Below are 16,246 nucleotides of genomic sequence, written 5' to 3' on the forward strand. Positions count from 1 at the left end.
TCTTGTGTCCCTGGCTCATTCCAACTCACTGTAAATTGAGCAAAGGCTTAAGATAGCACATATTGATAAATAGTGCCTGCACATTTTCATCAATCAATATGGCACTTCAGTTTTTGATTAATACTTGCCCCAAAAACATGTGTACAAATTTGGTGAAAATCTGTCCACCGGATTTTGAGGTACACATTTTTGGTATTTGTGGTGCCCCCTATAAATCAGACTCAAAATGCTTTTTTGCCCGATCTTGCTCGTTTAATATAAATATTTGTATTTTTGTCCCACAAGGCTGGATACCAAATTTGGTGTTTCTTATCTCAAAATTCATAAAGTAATTTTACTTTTTTTCAAATTATACAAATGACCAAAAAATCTATTTAGGCGGACTTTAGTGGTCCAATTGGGTTTTTTTGTAGAGCACGTTGAGGTGGACTTGTGTCTAGAGACCAAAGGACCATTGGGGCTTGTGGCTTGGCTGAAAGTGGTGACTGCTTTGTTGTGACATCACAAAGTTCCAGAAGTCCTGACTGCTCATTTTAAGGCTGAGTTTCCTAATACAGGCTGTGTGCATTGCTCTGTGGACTGAGCGCTTTTATACTTTCACAGTATTAATATAAAACCTAGACCTGCTTTATAATCAAACAACACATAAACATCTACCTTTATACTATATGGACCTTCAAGTCTGGTTCAACTAGTCAATAAATTGACTAGTTGCTGTAGCGGGATTTCCAGGGGTGATGCATTCATGTGGCTGAGGGGGGCAGTGTTGCGCACACAAGCGTTCAAACGACGTAAAATACGAGGAAGAAGAAGAGCTGAAAGGAAAAGGAAAACGAGGAGAAAGGAGTCAGTGCTCTGTGCAGGTTAAAGTGATCAGTGTTTGAGAACAAAGTGAGCGAAGACCATGCTGAGGGCTTGTCTGAGAGGAGCTAATGCCACAGCCCGGGTAAGAGCCGCAGAGAGCCTCCCCAGACCCGCCGTCCGCTGCCATGTTAGCATTAGCGTGTTGTCATTCAGTGACCCTCAAGGTGCCACAGCGGGTCTGCAGTGAACAGAGGCGGGGTGTTGACTTTAAAACATGAGCTAACGTTAGACTGCAGAAGTAACACGACTCTTTAGTGAAGCTGTCACCAGGAAGAGCCGGTGACGAATGAGCACAATGTCAGAGCTACTTGTTAGCTTCAAGTGACATTTGGCTAAAGCTAACGAGTTTAGCAACTGTGTTTGGGTCACTACATTTCTGCTCTAAAGCAGCGCTAACTAAAAGCCCCGGGCGGTTCTGCCCTACATTCCCACGGATCTGCCTCTACATGTCGGCTTCATGTGTGACTCAGATACTCTTTGACTTAAGTTAAAAATTGTCAGTGCTGTCCGCTAGAACCAAGACAAGGATCGTGACATGGCCCAGGGCTAAGCCCTCTAATTTCCGAGCGTTTAGCTTCACCTAGTGGTTAAAACCGAGAACTCAATTGCTTTGGATAATGTGACGTTTCTACAGTGTAACAAATATATCGACAATATGATAACCGTCTCAAATATTAGTTGCTGTGTTTAAAGTAATAAAACTTTGTTCTAGTTATTACATTGTGGTTTAAGGGATTTTTGTTGTCAGAGAAAATTGTGATAACTTGACATATGTTGTAATGAATGAATTTTTAGGACTGGTGTGTGGACATTATGTGCATCACCTTTGCAGAGACATGGGCTACATCCAGATCAACAGAATAAAATACGACTTTAGTATGTACTAAAGTGAAATTGTCTTTTGTCTACCAGGACACAGCACCAGAAGTGAACATTCCCTCACTGGTGTCCTTAGTCTCGGCCCTAGCACCTTTAGTTCAGAGGTTAGAGATGTGAGGAAACATCTCCTTTATGCTTGAAGCATTATCTGACATCAGTCTCTGTTGACACCTGTCTGCAGCAGCTTTGTTATTTTGAATGTTGTATTTGCATAAGTGGGGTGTGCTGCTCATGCTACAGGCAAAGGGTAATGTGCAGTTAGGCAGGAAATATGGCCATTGTGTGTGTTTGAGACATTGGAGGTAATCTCATGAACTAGCTGTGACCGATATTAAATTAATTTTCCCTCTTCCTCTCTCCTGTTCTCTCTTTAGAAGCACTGTTGGAGGACTCCTCTAACCAATCTGCAACACTCCCGGCACTACACCACAGGAGAGTCTGGGTAATACACACACACACACACGTACACACATACACACAAACACACACACACACAAACACACACACACACACAAACACACACACAAACAAACAAACAAACAGCCCTCAGTTGTCTGTCCTCTTCCACCACAGTGGAGCTGCTAAAGTGGTTGCTGCTGGCTTGGTGACAGTAGGCGGAGGCATTGGAGGTACGATACTCTACGCCAAATGGGACCACAAGTTCAGAGCAGCTGTGGAGAGCAATGTTCCATACTCCGACTGGCTGCTGGGTGTGGCTCTGGGACCCCCTTCTCAAGATGGCCTCCCAGTCAAGAAACAGGTAACTGGAAAGTCCTCTTCATTAGATTAGACTGTTTGTCACATTAGATAAACACCAGTGTTGTGTGAATCCTGGGATCTTACATTTACCTTTACAATCAACAGCAGAGCAACAGTTATTTACTTGAATGTAAAAGAGTGTAGAGTCACATGATCAGATAAACTGGTTAAAAACTGAAGAGCAGGGATTTATGTTGAATAATCACACAGCTTGACATGAACTGTCAGTATAGACAGTACAGACGTCCACTGTGTTGAACAGAGACTGAGAGTCTGTCACTGTGTGTGTTGACCTGACAGCCTGACAGCTGCAGACAGATCTTAGCTGCAAAGACACACTGAAAACAATAGAATCCTGAATAGAATTCAGTCCTCTTCAGACCTGTATAGATCTGGTATTAACATCCATCTCAGGTGAATCTGATCACCAGTGGTCAGCTCTAAGTTCAGGTGTGGACGCACCCTAGACGCACTGAGGATGCATTTGAGATCCAATCAGTCAGACCACATTCAGAAGTGGTATGTTCCAAGTGTGGCCACATTCTTTTAGCAGTGTGAACGTGAATGTGTATTAGGCCACATTGAAGGACCAGTTACTCTACTGAAGGACTGCATACTTTACTGATGTCCGCTGAAGGACTGTTTACTCTACTGACTTCCTATGAAGGACTGTCTACTCTACTGACATCCTCTGACAGTCTGATAAGTCCCAACACAGTTTATAATTAACCAAAGATATTTTACAGTGTCAAATGGATAAAACTTTATTTAAGTGAGCCAGAGCCAGAGCTCATATCTCTACACTAAACACAAACTGAGCTCAGATCAGTTTTTTTCTTTGCTTTCTGTCCTGACAGTCCCATATACTGTTCATGTGACTTTGATCACTTGACAACATGCACACAGCATGTAGTAGAGTTGTGTTTTTAGTGGGACACAAATACAAAGATAGATCTTTGCCGGACTCTACTGTGTTGTTCTTCCTCAGCCTACTGGTGTTACACAGCTGCTGTGTTTTATGACAGCTGGTTCTACACTCTCACTACATATGAGAATGAACATTAAGCCGCTTTTCCACTGCAGAAACTTTCCCCAGGAACCTTTTGAGGAACTATGCCAGGAAGCAGGGTCTATATTTAGTTCCAGGGTAATTGGTCGACCCCCAAAAAAGTCCCTGGTCGGGAAAGGTACTTTCCAAAGGTTCAGGAACTTTGGGGGGTGTAGTCTGGAGTGCTGAACATTTCTGACTGGTCGAGCACTCACTGCATTTTATTTCACCCGCAATGTTTAAAAGTTCGCAGCGAGCGAGTGAGCAAACACATTTTCCACACCGCAAAACAGGTCTGCGAGAAGGTAAAAAAAAACTGGAACTGGGACTTAAAGTTCTAGGTACTTTTTGATTGAAACGCGGCTTTAACGTTTGAATATGAAAAATTATTTTGTGCCTGTGATCGACTCTGTTCTTCCCTAAGATCCTCTGTCAGACATCAGAAATGAAATGGTAATATGTACTTGCTAATTGCTGTTCGTTCGTTGAAGCATCGAACTTGTGTACCTTGGTGTGGAGTTAATGGTTAAACTAAACTGAACTGAAGAAAAAGTAGCAGCTAAGCATTTTCTCAGAATTTCACTCTTCTTTGATCAATATCGGAGTTCGAATGCATTTTTTTTTGCAATGAAGTCTCAGTGTAGAAAACATTCAGATAGGAGTTATTCATGTTTTAGAACTCATCATTGGTCATGTTTATGGGTTCTCTACACTGCTAAAGACTGTTTATGAAGTAAATGACACAACCTTTAAAATCTGTGTTTCTGTAGTTCCATCAAAGCAGACAGAGTAGTACCTCCTCTCTCTAGATGATTGTATTCATGTCAGTTTCAGGAGTGGCATTCCCTCAGTTAAACTGTCCTTATCGGATCAATAATTGAAATTAGTCTGCCAAACAGGACCTTCAGTAGTTTGAAAAATGTGTTCCAGATTTAGATGGCTTCAGCTGTTATTTCACTGTGTCAGATACATATTTAATCAATATTTAGTATTGAATGTAAACCACCTGATCAGACTCTGTTGAAGATTTGCAGCAATAAAAGACTCTGATCAGCATCAGGGCCAAAAACACTTGACTTGATCATTACATTGAATCATGAACTTCAAGTAATTTAAATTCCATCTAAAATGTCTTGTTGTTGGATATGACTTTGTCCAGAACTGAGTATCATATGTGGCTTTACACAGTTAAAATGGCTGCTATTTCTGCTGTTTAGATGGAGAAGGCCCAGCCTCCCTCCATGATGGACAAACAGGTGGAGGCATCCAAAGCGAAGTCAGAGAAGAAGGTTAAGGAGGCAGCAGAAGGTTCAGCCAAAGAGAAGCGTCCTGTGTCTACACAGCCTGCACAGAGCATAGAGGGTAAGTCTTCAGACTCATTGTCCACTGACCTCAGTCACTGCAGGTATCCCTCAAAAAAACTTTGAAACTGCGAGGCCAAAGTGACCTCACAATGATGGTTTCGAACCTAAGCTTGTCCCCACAACCATAACAAGACATGTATGCACACATGTACATGCCCTAACAGAAGTTGATCTACAATAAAGCTACTGTGATATCTCCTGCTAGAACAGAACAACATGGACAACAGTAAAAAAAAAAATGCCCTGAGTTTAGCCAATCACAGTCAGTTTTGTAAAAGTTTGGGCAGTAACCGCACTTGTGCACTTGTGTGTTTTTGTATATACCAGTTCCTCATATCAGTTATCAGTCTCCTTAATCACTAATGAACAATATCGGCCCCGAAAAAAGCCACATCGGTCAACCCCCATGATGTGTGACCACACTTCTGGAATTTTAAAACATATTATGTTCTTTATCATGTTACATGAACATAATTTGATTTATTTAATGTTGAGGCTAAAAAGAATCTCTCAACCTGTTCTGATTGAATTTGATTTGTTCATTACATAGAGAGTTAATGGAGTCTTCAGGGGTCAATGTTCCCAAGAGCCCACAGGTAAGACCAGTCTAAGGAGCACCAAAGGGAGACAGAGACTGAACCATGATGTCGGAGACTTTGTTACTGTGTGTGACTCATTTTAATATTGTTGAAATGTCAGTGTTTTATGTGCACTCTGTTGTTTTCTGTGTCCACAGAGACATCTGAGGGTAAGCTGTCCTCTGTCCTACTTTAGCCTCCTGTAGCTTCCTGTAGATCTCTGTGGTATGCACACACAGACATGGTGGACACTGAATTTTCAAATTCAGACATACCATTATTTATTTAGGTGTTTATTAATGACTTTTTAATTAGAACTTTTATTATTTATTCATAGATTAATGTAAAATCTTTTATAATAATTTTGTCTTTTACATTCAAATATCAATTAATGAAATACTTGTAATTAATTAATTTATGGATTAATTAATTCATTTATAAAATCAATTTATTTATTCTTGTTTTTATTCCTATATTTTTATTCTGCTTTTGTTGTCTAATCAGTGAAATGCTTCATAAGTACTTCCATGGTCCCTTGAAGACCAAGACCTGAGGACCAGTCCCAGACTAGAACCTGCAGTCAGAATAGGTCCTTTAAAAGAAGCCAAAAACAGTCTCAAGACACCTTTTCATAACAGAGCGCCAGATCAACCCTTTCAGTCTCTATTTGTGGAGTAGCAGATCTAGAATGTTTTAGAGACCAGTCCTGATCCACGATAGTAGCATTGAAGTCTGGATCACAGTTAAATAATAGAGTAAATCCACTGAAAAGCAGAAAACACACACTAAACAAAAAATTAAATATTAGAAATATTCATAAATATTAAAAAGACAGAAAAAAGGAAAAAACATTTATTTAATAAACTAAAGTGACTTGTCAGTCTTGGTATGAGAGGAATCGATGACAGGAAGCACAAACACTTAACAGAGATCATTCCACAAAGAACACAGTCTCAGATCTGGATCCGGTGTTTTTAACCATAGTACCGCAGCGACCTGCAGACTCTTAGTCTATAAACTCCAGAACTTCATCAAGGTTCAGTCCATGAGTAAGTCAACAAAAAGAAGAGCATGATCCTGTCTTCACCAGACGACTGACAGATGCTGGACAGTTCTGCATTAAGTATTTTATGACAATAACCACTGACAACACAAGTGTGAAGCCGAGGTGTCTGTGCACCTGTCCCGGGTAGGGGCAGCTCAAGTGCAGGAGCTGGGATGAGGTCACACTGAATGTGGTGACATTATTGATTCTCTAGCGAGTGGACATGAGACAGGACCCACCTGTTTCCTCAGTGTGAATCTGCTGCTGCTGGTCTGGATAGAAAACATGGTTTTGATGTGTGTCATATGTCTGTGGTGTGTGTTGCCCTTTAGTCCTTTAACTGAAGTAAAACACCTTCACTTCTCAGATGTGAACATTTACTGCTCTTTCTTTATGTCTGACATTTTAAAAACTGAAAATAAAATAAATAGCAGACTGATTGATGATGAAACCGATCATTTGACTCAGCCCTCTTCCTTAGGGCCTTGTGGCCTTAAATACATGTACAGCTCATAGGTCATTAGACTGTAGTGCAGTCCAGTACATTTAGCTCTGTGATAACTTACCACACTACAGCTGAAGCTGTTAGTGCAGATGAAACCACGTGCTCACAGACATGCTGTGTCTTCCTGTGTGTGTCCCCCCACCAGAGGCTTCAGCAGAGGCAACTCATATCATCTCTGCCATCAGTGAGGTCCCATCAGTACCTGCTCCCTGTGACACCGAGGCAGCAGCAGTCAAAGGTAACATGTCTCCACCACAGGGTCACTATGATATCTCTGCGAAAGAATATATATATCATATCAGTGGAAGGATTAATGTTTGTCAATTAGCTGGTCATCTATAATTATTACATTTTTCATACCATCAGCTGACAGTGGATTATCACTGAGTTAATGACAGTCAGATCAAGCAAGAGATCTTAACCTTTGACAGCAGTGTCCACTGGTTATTACAATGCATGGCTGCTTTAACCGTCCTACTGCAAGCCGTGGCAGCATGGTGAATTTCGATGATTCACCATGAAAAATCAGTTAGCTATAACTCCAGTATACATTGTCCAAACTGCCTCAAACTTTCTGTGTTTATAAGAGTAATAAATAATTACTAAATTAATATAACAATGTAAGGTTAAAGTAAATAAACAGATTCTACGAAGCTGTAAAATTTGAAACAGGAAGTGGTTATAACTCTATTATACTTTGTCCAGTCTTCTCCAAATGTAAGCTTTATGCCTAGATGATGCTTCCCTGTGAAAATTCAGAGTTTCCGTTAAATTGCGGGGGTTCAGGAAAATGATGAATTTCTGTGTGTTTCATTGTGTTATCTGATACTCAGCCACATGTGGGCTTATTCCATGGTCTCTGGCTCCACCTGTTGGAAAAAATGGAAATGCAAACAAACATACAATGTCTTCAGCGTTAACTCTGTTGTATATTGTCCAATCTTGCCCAAATTCCATATATGATGAGAGTCTCACACTGAAGACATCTGTAAACAAATATGAAGTCATAGTCACAGCGCTATCTTTTGAAAACAAAAAGTAATTCTTGAGTGGCAATTCATCTTTCTATTAACATGACATTTTCAACAGCTCTGCATGTGACATACAGACACATAATGTGCACTTGTTGTTTGGTCTCTGGCTTCACACAATGGACAAAATTAAGAATGCATATAAAAATTCAGTACATCTTCTCTGCTGCCACAGGGTCTGTGAAAGAAATCTTAACCCCGGGGTACGGTGTCCAGCGGCCGCCAGGATGCGTGCCCACGGGCTTGGCAAAATGGCTCAATAGTGCCACCATGTAATTTCAAAAAATTGAAACCCCGCTCTGTGTTTCACCTACATGCATGAAAATCGGTAGGCACATGTAACATGCCAAGAATTACAGAAAAGCCTCTTGCACCCATACCCTAAACCCAACAGGACATCTGCCATTTTGTATTCAATTTGCAATTTTCACGCTGTTTTTGCGATTTGGGGGTCACATACTTTAACGAACTCCTCCTAAGAAATTCATGAGATCGACATGATCTGTGGTCAGCCTCATCTTGAGACCTTTGTGATGTTAAATTGTGAAGCTTTTCAGTTTTTGTTGGAGGACCTGCCCGTCGCGAATTTCTATTCCTCACCATGAAAAATCAACTCGTTCCCATTCCAACACACATTTTGCAAACTGGTCCAAACTTTTCCCCGGTGCTAGGACCCTTTTGAAACTGTACTGTTTATTAGGGCTGGAGCACCGAGTGTGCCAGGGCCCAGTGATCCCTGGCACTGGAGGTGCAAGGAACCTATTGTCTTTGCAAGGATTATTATTATGATTATTATGATTATTATTATTATTAATAATAATTTCTAGTTTATTTTTTCTCACGCTACACCTCCCCTGAAGTTCTCTGGCACCCCCCCTTCCCCGGTAGGCGCGCCTCACACTTTGAATACCGCTGGTGTGTGATGTTTAGTGACTGACAGGCTTCATTGGGTCTGTGTGTGTGTTTTCTTCAGAGGAGTGCAAAGAGTGTCATGACCATCAGGACACCTCACTGTCAGCAGCAGTTCACCTTGACACTGAGTCACCTGCAGCAGCAGAACCACTGAGAGAGCGTCCAGTAGAGGAGGTGACAGCTAGACTGGCTCAACAAGACCAGGAGGAGCAGGACGTCATGGCAGGTAGGCTGGAAACAACACACACACACATACACACACACACACACACCTCTGTCTCTCTCTCTCTGTGTCTGACTGTCTCTCTCTGACTGTCTGTCTGTGTTTGTCTGTCTGTCTCTCGATCTGACTGTCTGTCAATTCAATTCAATTCAATTCAACAGGCTTTATTGGCATGGAATGTTCAATGTGTAGCAGCCAATACTGCACATTCTCTCTTTTCCCCCAGAATGATGGGTAATTTCTCCCTGTCTGTTAAATTGTTAAATACAGGGCACTTCTGTTCAAATTTTGTGAAGAATTCCTCCCTGATGTTTGTGTATTTGCTGTCAGGAAAAGTAGTTCTGTCTCTATAGCTCCGTGATCAGAGTGACAGCACAGCCTGTTCTTTCTGGGCAGCCAGGTCTGCCTGTGTCTGCCCTCCTCTATTGCAAAACTGTGCTCACTCAGTCTTTACATTGTCAGCATTTTTCTCAGGTTCTTATCAGCTACTGTGGTCAGGTAGTCTGCCACAGTATACTGTCTGTGTAGGGCCAAATATGTTTCTAGTTTGTGTTGTTGAGGGTGTAATATTGTTCCAGTAGCTTTTCTTTGTCTTTAGTTATAATTTGGTTGGATCTAATCTCTGACAGTGTAACTGCTCTGATGCTGGCTGCGGTTTGTGATGTGAGAAGGTGAAAGGTAAGCCAGCCTCAGGACCAGTTTGCTGAGGAGACTCCTTTCTATGTCCAACTCTTGGCAGGCGAGAGTGTTTTAATGGTAAGAGGCAGCGTTACTCTTTTTAATTAGGCTCCAGAATTTGAAAGCTCTTCTCTGAATACTCAGAAGCAATGGGTTTTGACATAATTCAGCCCTGCAACAGAGGGCTTGGGCTTTTTCTTTCTCCCTGGAGAATACTTTTGCAGAACTCTGTATGCAAGATTTCAATTGGATTTTTTTTGGTGCTTTTTTATGCCTTTATTGGATAGCACAGTAGAGAGAGACAGGAAATGGGGAGGCAGAGAGAGGGGAAATGACATGCAGTAAAGGGCCATCCGATGCGGGATTCAAACCGGGGCCGACTGCAGCGAGGACTGTAGCCTCTACATATGGGGCGCCTGCTCAACCCACTGCGCCACTCGACGCCTCTTCAATTGGATTTTTGTCCCATTTTTCATTTTCATTTTGTAGTAAGGGCCCCCATATGTCACTGCCACACGATGCAATCAGTTCTATAACTGATTGTAATATTTTGAGCCAACTGAGAACTCGATGGCATAGAAAGCCTTTTTGCCTTTTGAGTTCCTTCACAGCAGAGCTGAAGTTTCCTGTGGAACTAGTCTGTAAACCTAGGTAGGTGTAGGTATTTGTTTGTTCTATTTGGGTCCCTTCTATTTTAGATGTATAAATGTAATTTCTTTGCTTCTTTTCTGGAAGGTGATAATTTTGGTGTCAGTCAGGGTCCAGGTCTGACGTTACTGATGAAGAAAGTCCAGATTCTGCTGAAGACATTCATTAATAGGAGAGAGTATGACCAGGTCATGTGTATAAAACAGACACCTGATTTCTGTGTCTTGAAGTGTGAGACCTGTCGCTGGTGATTGCTCTAAAAACAATGCCAGTTCATTAATAAATTCCTTTATTAAAGGCCGCGGTATCAAATAAGTTCTGACCTTAACGGTTCTGCTATCGGAACTTTTTTTTTTTTTTTTTTTTCTCCATTAGATAAACGTTATCTTGCACATTTATTTCACCAACTTTGTCAAATATCCGTCTATGTATGACATATTTTTGCTATTCTCGCAGAAGGCGAGAGATCTGTCTCTCATTCTGCCTGCCTGCTGTTTGTGTGGTCCAAAGTGTGGCTCTACTTTACTACAGTTGATGCAGACACAGCCCGTTGTCACAAACATGTGACAAATGTTTTGTTTTAAGTTTTTTTCGTCCTCAAAAAGTATGGATAAGAGTACCGTTAAAGTACCAGATCGATAAGCAGTATCGGTAAGAGAAGTAGTACCGTTAAAATCTTAACGATACCCATCCCTACTTAAGGCTCTGTACTCGATAAGGAAGTCTGTAATTCTTGAATTTAAAATATTTTTCACGGATTACTACTTACACGGATGCATCTGTAATTATTGGGATCATATTTGTCTCCATTTTTGAATATGGGTGTGATCAGCCCTTCACTCTAACTTTAACATCTTATTTAAGATGCCATCAAGCCCATAAGCTTTTCTGGGCTGCAGAACCTTCAGTTTGTCTTCCAGTTCTGATTCTGTGATGGGGTAATCCAGTGGGGTCTGGTTATTCTTTATCAGTTTTTCTGAGATCTTCTCTTGAACTTGATTCTTTGTAGGTTTTCTATAGGTTAGGTTAGGTCTATAGATTAGGGGTGGGCATGATTAATCGATGATCTATAATTGATCATTAAGAATTTTGTCGATCACATGGAATCTGATCGTGCTAACATATGTATCAATGAGGTTGTGTTGTGTAGTGTGTCGTGAGGAATGCAATGAATTTCACGTGTTCTGATAGTAGAATAGTAGATAGTAGAGCAAGCTCTCTCCTCTGGCTTTCTCTTGTTGTAGGTCACTCACTTGTTCTTTCAGAGTGAAGAGGTCTTTCTTGTGGCTTTCTGTCTCTGATTAATTGTTTTTCATGGGTTATCTGTATGTTCTCTTGCTCTTTTCTCATCTGTTATATTTGTTGTCATAAGAGCTGTGTAGAATGTTTGTCTGTCTGATTTAAGATGATTTCTCTGAGCTGCATCATCTCTACTTCTAACTGGGTGAAGTGGTCTGATGGGGAGGGATGAGGATACGCTCTGTGTCATCCTGGTGCTCCTTCTCATTTGGGATGCTAGAGACAGTTGGAGGGTGTGTCTCACTGGCATGAGGCTGGAGTTCCATAGGAGAGGTGTTTACTTTCTCTACCAGAGATTCAGTGCCTGGAAACTGTCCTGGAAAGGCTTGAGATACCCCTGTACCATGCCTTTACCACTTCTGCAAATAGTGATAGTTGTAATCTTGCTGTTTTCCGAGTCCTCTGGGATAGAGGAGTAGGGTGAAGTGTAAGGGCTAACTGGCCCTTCAAACGAAGATTTTTCAGGGGCACACTTCAAATGAAGTGTTATGAGATATTTCCCAGAAGCCTGCCTTGCAAATCACTGGCAAGATAGCTGACACGAGCGACTAAAGAAAATCACAAATGTAATTTTCTCCATTAATAAAGATTTTAAAAATTACAATGATGAATAGGAATTATGGTCCTCTTCTTCATAAAAGCCACAAAAAATGATTAGTAGTATGCTTATGTCTCAGTAGCTATCTAGCTAACGGTAACATTATTCTTTATTACTGATTTGTGCATGACAATCCTGCATTTTGGAATATTTTAATGATAACCCTAACCTAACCCCATTTGATGGCATATGACGACCTAAATTTAAGTGACGTCCAGCACGTAGTTTGCTGAACTTTACCGCTCCCATATCAGTGCAGACTGTCATGGCTGCCTACAGAGCATCACTTAACAATAGCCTGGCAATATAGCAGTCTAATTGTTTTTCTTTTTCAATTGATCGATTGATGCATGAAATGGAACTTGTGAAAGTATCGCGTTTGTCCGTGATTTTCACATTTTGACGGCATGTTGAATCTCCGGCAAAAACACTTTGCGTCTGCTTATGTAATAGTCATCATAGACTACTGATGATGTATCACGTTCTTTAAAGGGGTGTCCCATTTAATAGGGATAGATATCAATCACTACCCCTTGTAACTCAGTTCCAACAGGAAAGGGGAAGGTGTAAAAATCAGAAATGGGATTGGGCCTTGTCTGCTGGGTAGTGTATATTAATGATGTCACTCTGCGGGAGTGGGGGAGGGTTAGCTGCTGTTCTGAATGGCTCATTGGTCAAGTTTGAATCAAAATGCCTATTTTCCAACTGCTTCTGTTAGCCTCCACTGCTCACATCCAACTGCCACAGTTAGCTGCAACTGATTCCAGCTGCCGTTTTGGGGTTCCAAATGTCACTGTTTGACCTCAAGTTGCTTATCTGAGTTTTTCTTGGTAGTAAAACTATTATAATATCAGCTTTTTAACATTCCAGGCCTACTCACTCTCTTTTGAGTATGTTCTTTGCTGATTCCTATTGTTGTTGTTGTTGTTGTTGTTGTTGTTGTTGTTTGTTTGTTTCCTGTTTTCCCCTATTGCATCAACAAGCTTCTGCTAACTCCTGCTAGCTCTTGTCACACTTTCTTTGGAGAAATGTTCTTGTTTTCTCTTGCTTCTCCACTTGTCTAGTTTGACTTTCTTGTTGTCCTTGATCTTATCTTTATGTTTTCCAAATATGACTTTGTTCTTCTCAATTCAAAATGACAAAAAAACATGCAAATATAGGAGCTGATGTAGTACATGCCTGGTCTCTCTTTTGGAATTCTCTCTCTATCCCTACCTGTCTCTGTTTGTCTTTCTGTCTCTCCCTCTCTCTGTCCGTCTCTCTCTATCTGTCTCTCTCTCTGTCTCCCTCCCTCTGTCTGTCTGTCTCTTTCTCTCCCTGATTATCTTCCTCTCTGAATGTCTTTGACTCTCTCTCTGCCTGTCTTTCTCTTTGCCTGTCTGTCTCTCTCTCTGTCTGTCAGTCTTTCTCTCCTCTCTCTGCCTGTCTCAGTCTCTCTCTGTGTCTCTCTTCCTATCTGTCTCTCTTTCTCTGTTTCTCTCTCTCGCTCTCTTTGCCCGTCTCTCTGACTGCCTGTCTGTCTGTCGGTCTCTCTGTCTGTCTGTCTGTCTGTCTTGCAGCTGTAACAGCCAGTCTTGAAGACTCTCTGTCCAGCTCAGCAAAAGCGACCCTGCATGCAATTGGAGCTCAGGAGGCAGCGCTGCAGGCCATCACACGACACACACACAAGCTGAAAGAGGCCATGGAAGCAGAGGTACAGAGCAGAGGTCAACTGTATGACTCATGGATTCATTCATTAATGCTGCTACAGGTACTGCTGTGTCTCAGTGCAATCTGACCCGACAACAGTTTGCAGGACTCAGTGTAAGTGAGTGTAACCGTCTAAAAGCCCTTTGAACTTGCCTGGACTGGCCAATATGATCTCACAGTAATGGTTTTCTAATTGAATTTATAATCACGATCATAGAAAGACATGAAGACACACACACACACACACACACACAACACTTCACAACTTCACAACCAGTGGTGTAGTCGATGTGATATGCAGGTGTACGTCGTATGTCCACTATACGTCCACATGTAGAAGCCAAATTCTGGGCAGATTTTCACATTGCCATGGCAACGGCAGCTCCTGACCTGTGTGCGTGCCTGCGTGCGCCTAGCAACCAGATAACCAACTCTCCAAGCTCTGCTAGCTTTACATTAGCCGCATGTTAGGTCTTAAATTACATTTAGTTAGGTCTTAAATATGTAAGTCCATTTACTGCTTCCTTCGTTGCTTTTTGTTTTGTTTTGTTAAAAGAGTGAATGAAGTTGTGACGGTCTCCGCTGAGACAGAGGAGAGGAGAAGCTACTAGCCCTCTCTCGCTGTGACTTCTAGTCGCTCTCCTCCCCAGTAATGTTAAATTTAGCACAGAAAAAAACATAATAGTTGTAATTTAAATAGCGGTTCATGGGATTTATTAAGCCTCAGGGGTCCCTCTGTCCTTTTTTGGACATTTTCTTCACTTTTCTTTTTTGATTTGCTGATCAAAAAAGCATAAAACTAAAACGAATCAGAAACTGTTGAAGATATCAAAAAGTTAAATATAAGTTTAATAGCTGAAAGTCCTGTGAACACTGTAAAGCTTGATTGAAGGCTGTAGCTGAAAATATGCTGAAGTAGCTGAAGTTCAAAGAGGCTGAAGTTTTCAGGGATTTGAACATCATCTCAATTTATCTGAATGGCAAACAATTGTCATAAAACACTTAATATTTCAAAGTTTATAAATAGTACTAATAAGAAATATAATAGCATCCTACTCCTAAAGAGCAGCATAGCCATTTACCTCCCAGAAGGAAAGGAAAGGAAAGGGAAGAGGAGTAGGAGAGGAGATAAATGAGAGACACCTGGGAGCCGAGGGAAGGGGAAAAGTCTCTATTCTCCTGTCTGGCACCCACTAGTTTGAATAACTATTTCATTCCTCTATGCTACAGCACGTTTTGGTATTTGAACGGTTTTTGTAGCACAAAGTATGAAGGAGTAGTTAGATGCCAAAAAACTGGACTAAGAAAAAGAATTTGAAAGAACTAGAAAATGCTTTTCTTGCTTAAAATGCATGTGAATGCTGAGAGCTGAATGATATTGCTGAAGCAACTGCTCAAGCAATGATAAAGAAGCTGAAGCAACTGAAGCAATGGCTGAAGATTAAAAGCAGACCTTGTAAGCTGGAGGTTGAATGTTCTGAAATGTTTGAAAAAGGCCTGAATTGTGTAAGAAACAGCTGTACAAAATATACAAAATGTAAAAAACAGAAAAACTTGTTAGTTTAAGGCTAAGTGGCTTAAATTGGCTGAAAAAAACGTAAGAAAGAAGAAATGTTCAAGTAAAACTTGTAATGTCACACCTGAAGGAGATTTCTGACACGATGCTAAAATAGTTGAGAAAGCAGCTCATATTAACTTCAGTCCAGTGCTTTGAAAAAAATTTAAACTGGAGGAGCTGAAGTCCATTTGCTGCAGTAGCTGAGAAAGGAAAGATGTTGTTGAAACTGTTGTAACAGCCAAATTATTTACTGCCAAAGGTGGAAGTAGGAATAAAATGCCATAAAATTTGAAAGAGGAAATCATTAGTATTAGTAAGAGAAAGATAAACTGCATCCTAAACAAAAGAAAGTTGGGGCGTCGTGTAGCGTAGTGGTTTAGATTTTTTTTTTTTAGATGGTTTTTTTATGTGTAGAGGCTACAGTCCTCGCTGCAGTCGGCCCCGGTTCGAATCCCGCATCGGACTGTCTTTCACTGCATGTCATTCCCCCTCTCTCTGCCTCCCCGTTTCCTGTCACTCTCCACTGTGCTGTCCATTAAAGGCATAAAAAGCCCAAAAAAATATACTT

The 16,246-nt window shown here is 41.1% G+C and overlaps 1 protein-coding gene across 1 annotated transcript in view; it reads left to right on the forward strand.

The window, feature by feature from the left end:
- The first annotated feature begins 784 nt into the window (after positions 1-784).
- Positions 785-16,246, forward strand: part of immt (inner membrane protein, mitochondrial (mitofilin)) — a 27,797-nt gene continuing 12,335 nt past the window's right edge. Inside the window, exons 1-7 of the mRNA XM_023417822.2 lie at positions 785-946; positions 2,118-2,185; positions 2,317-2,503; positions 4,768-4,912; positions 7,188-7,280; positions 9,047-9,211; positions 13,991-14,124. Of these exons, the coding sequence (XP_023273590.1) occupies positions 905-946; positions 2,118-2,185; positions 2,317-2,503; positions 4,768-4,912; positions 7,188-7,280; positions 9,047-9,211; positions 13,991-14,124 (834 nt within the window). The 5' untranslated portion in view covers positions 785-904. The remainder of the gene's footprint in view (positions 947-2,117; positions 2,186-2,316; positions 2,504-4,767; positions 4,913-7,187; positions 7,281-9,046; positions 9,212-13,990; positions 14,125-16,246) is intronic.

The sequence above is a fragment of the Seriola lalandi genome, unplaced genomic scaffold, assembly GCF_002814215.2.
Source record: "Seriola lalandi dorsalis isolate HSWRI2012SDOR001 ecotype SW California unplaced genomic scaffold, Sedor1 jcf7180002054578, whole genome shotgun sequence".
NCBI classification, from domain to species: domain Eukaryota; kingdom Metazoa; phylum Chordata; class Actinopteri; order Carangiformes; family Carangidae; genus Seriola; species Seriola lalandi.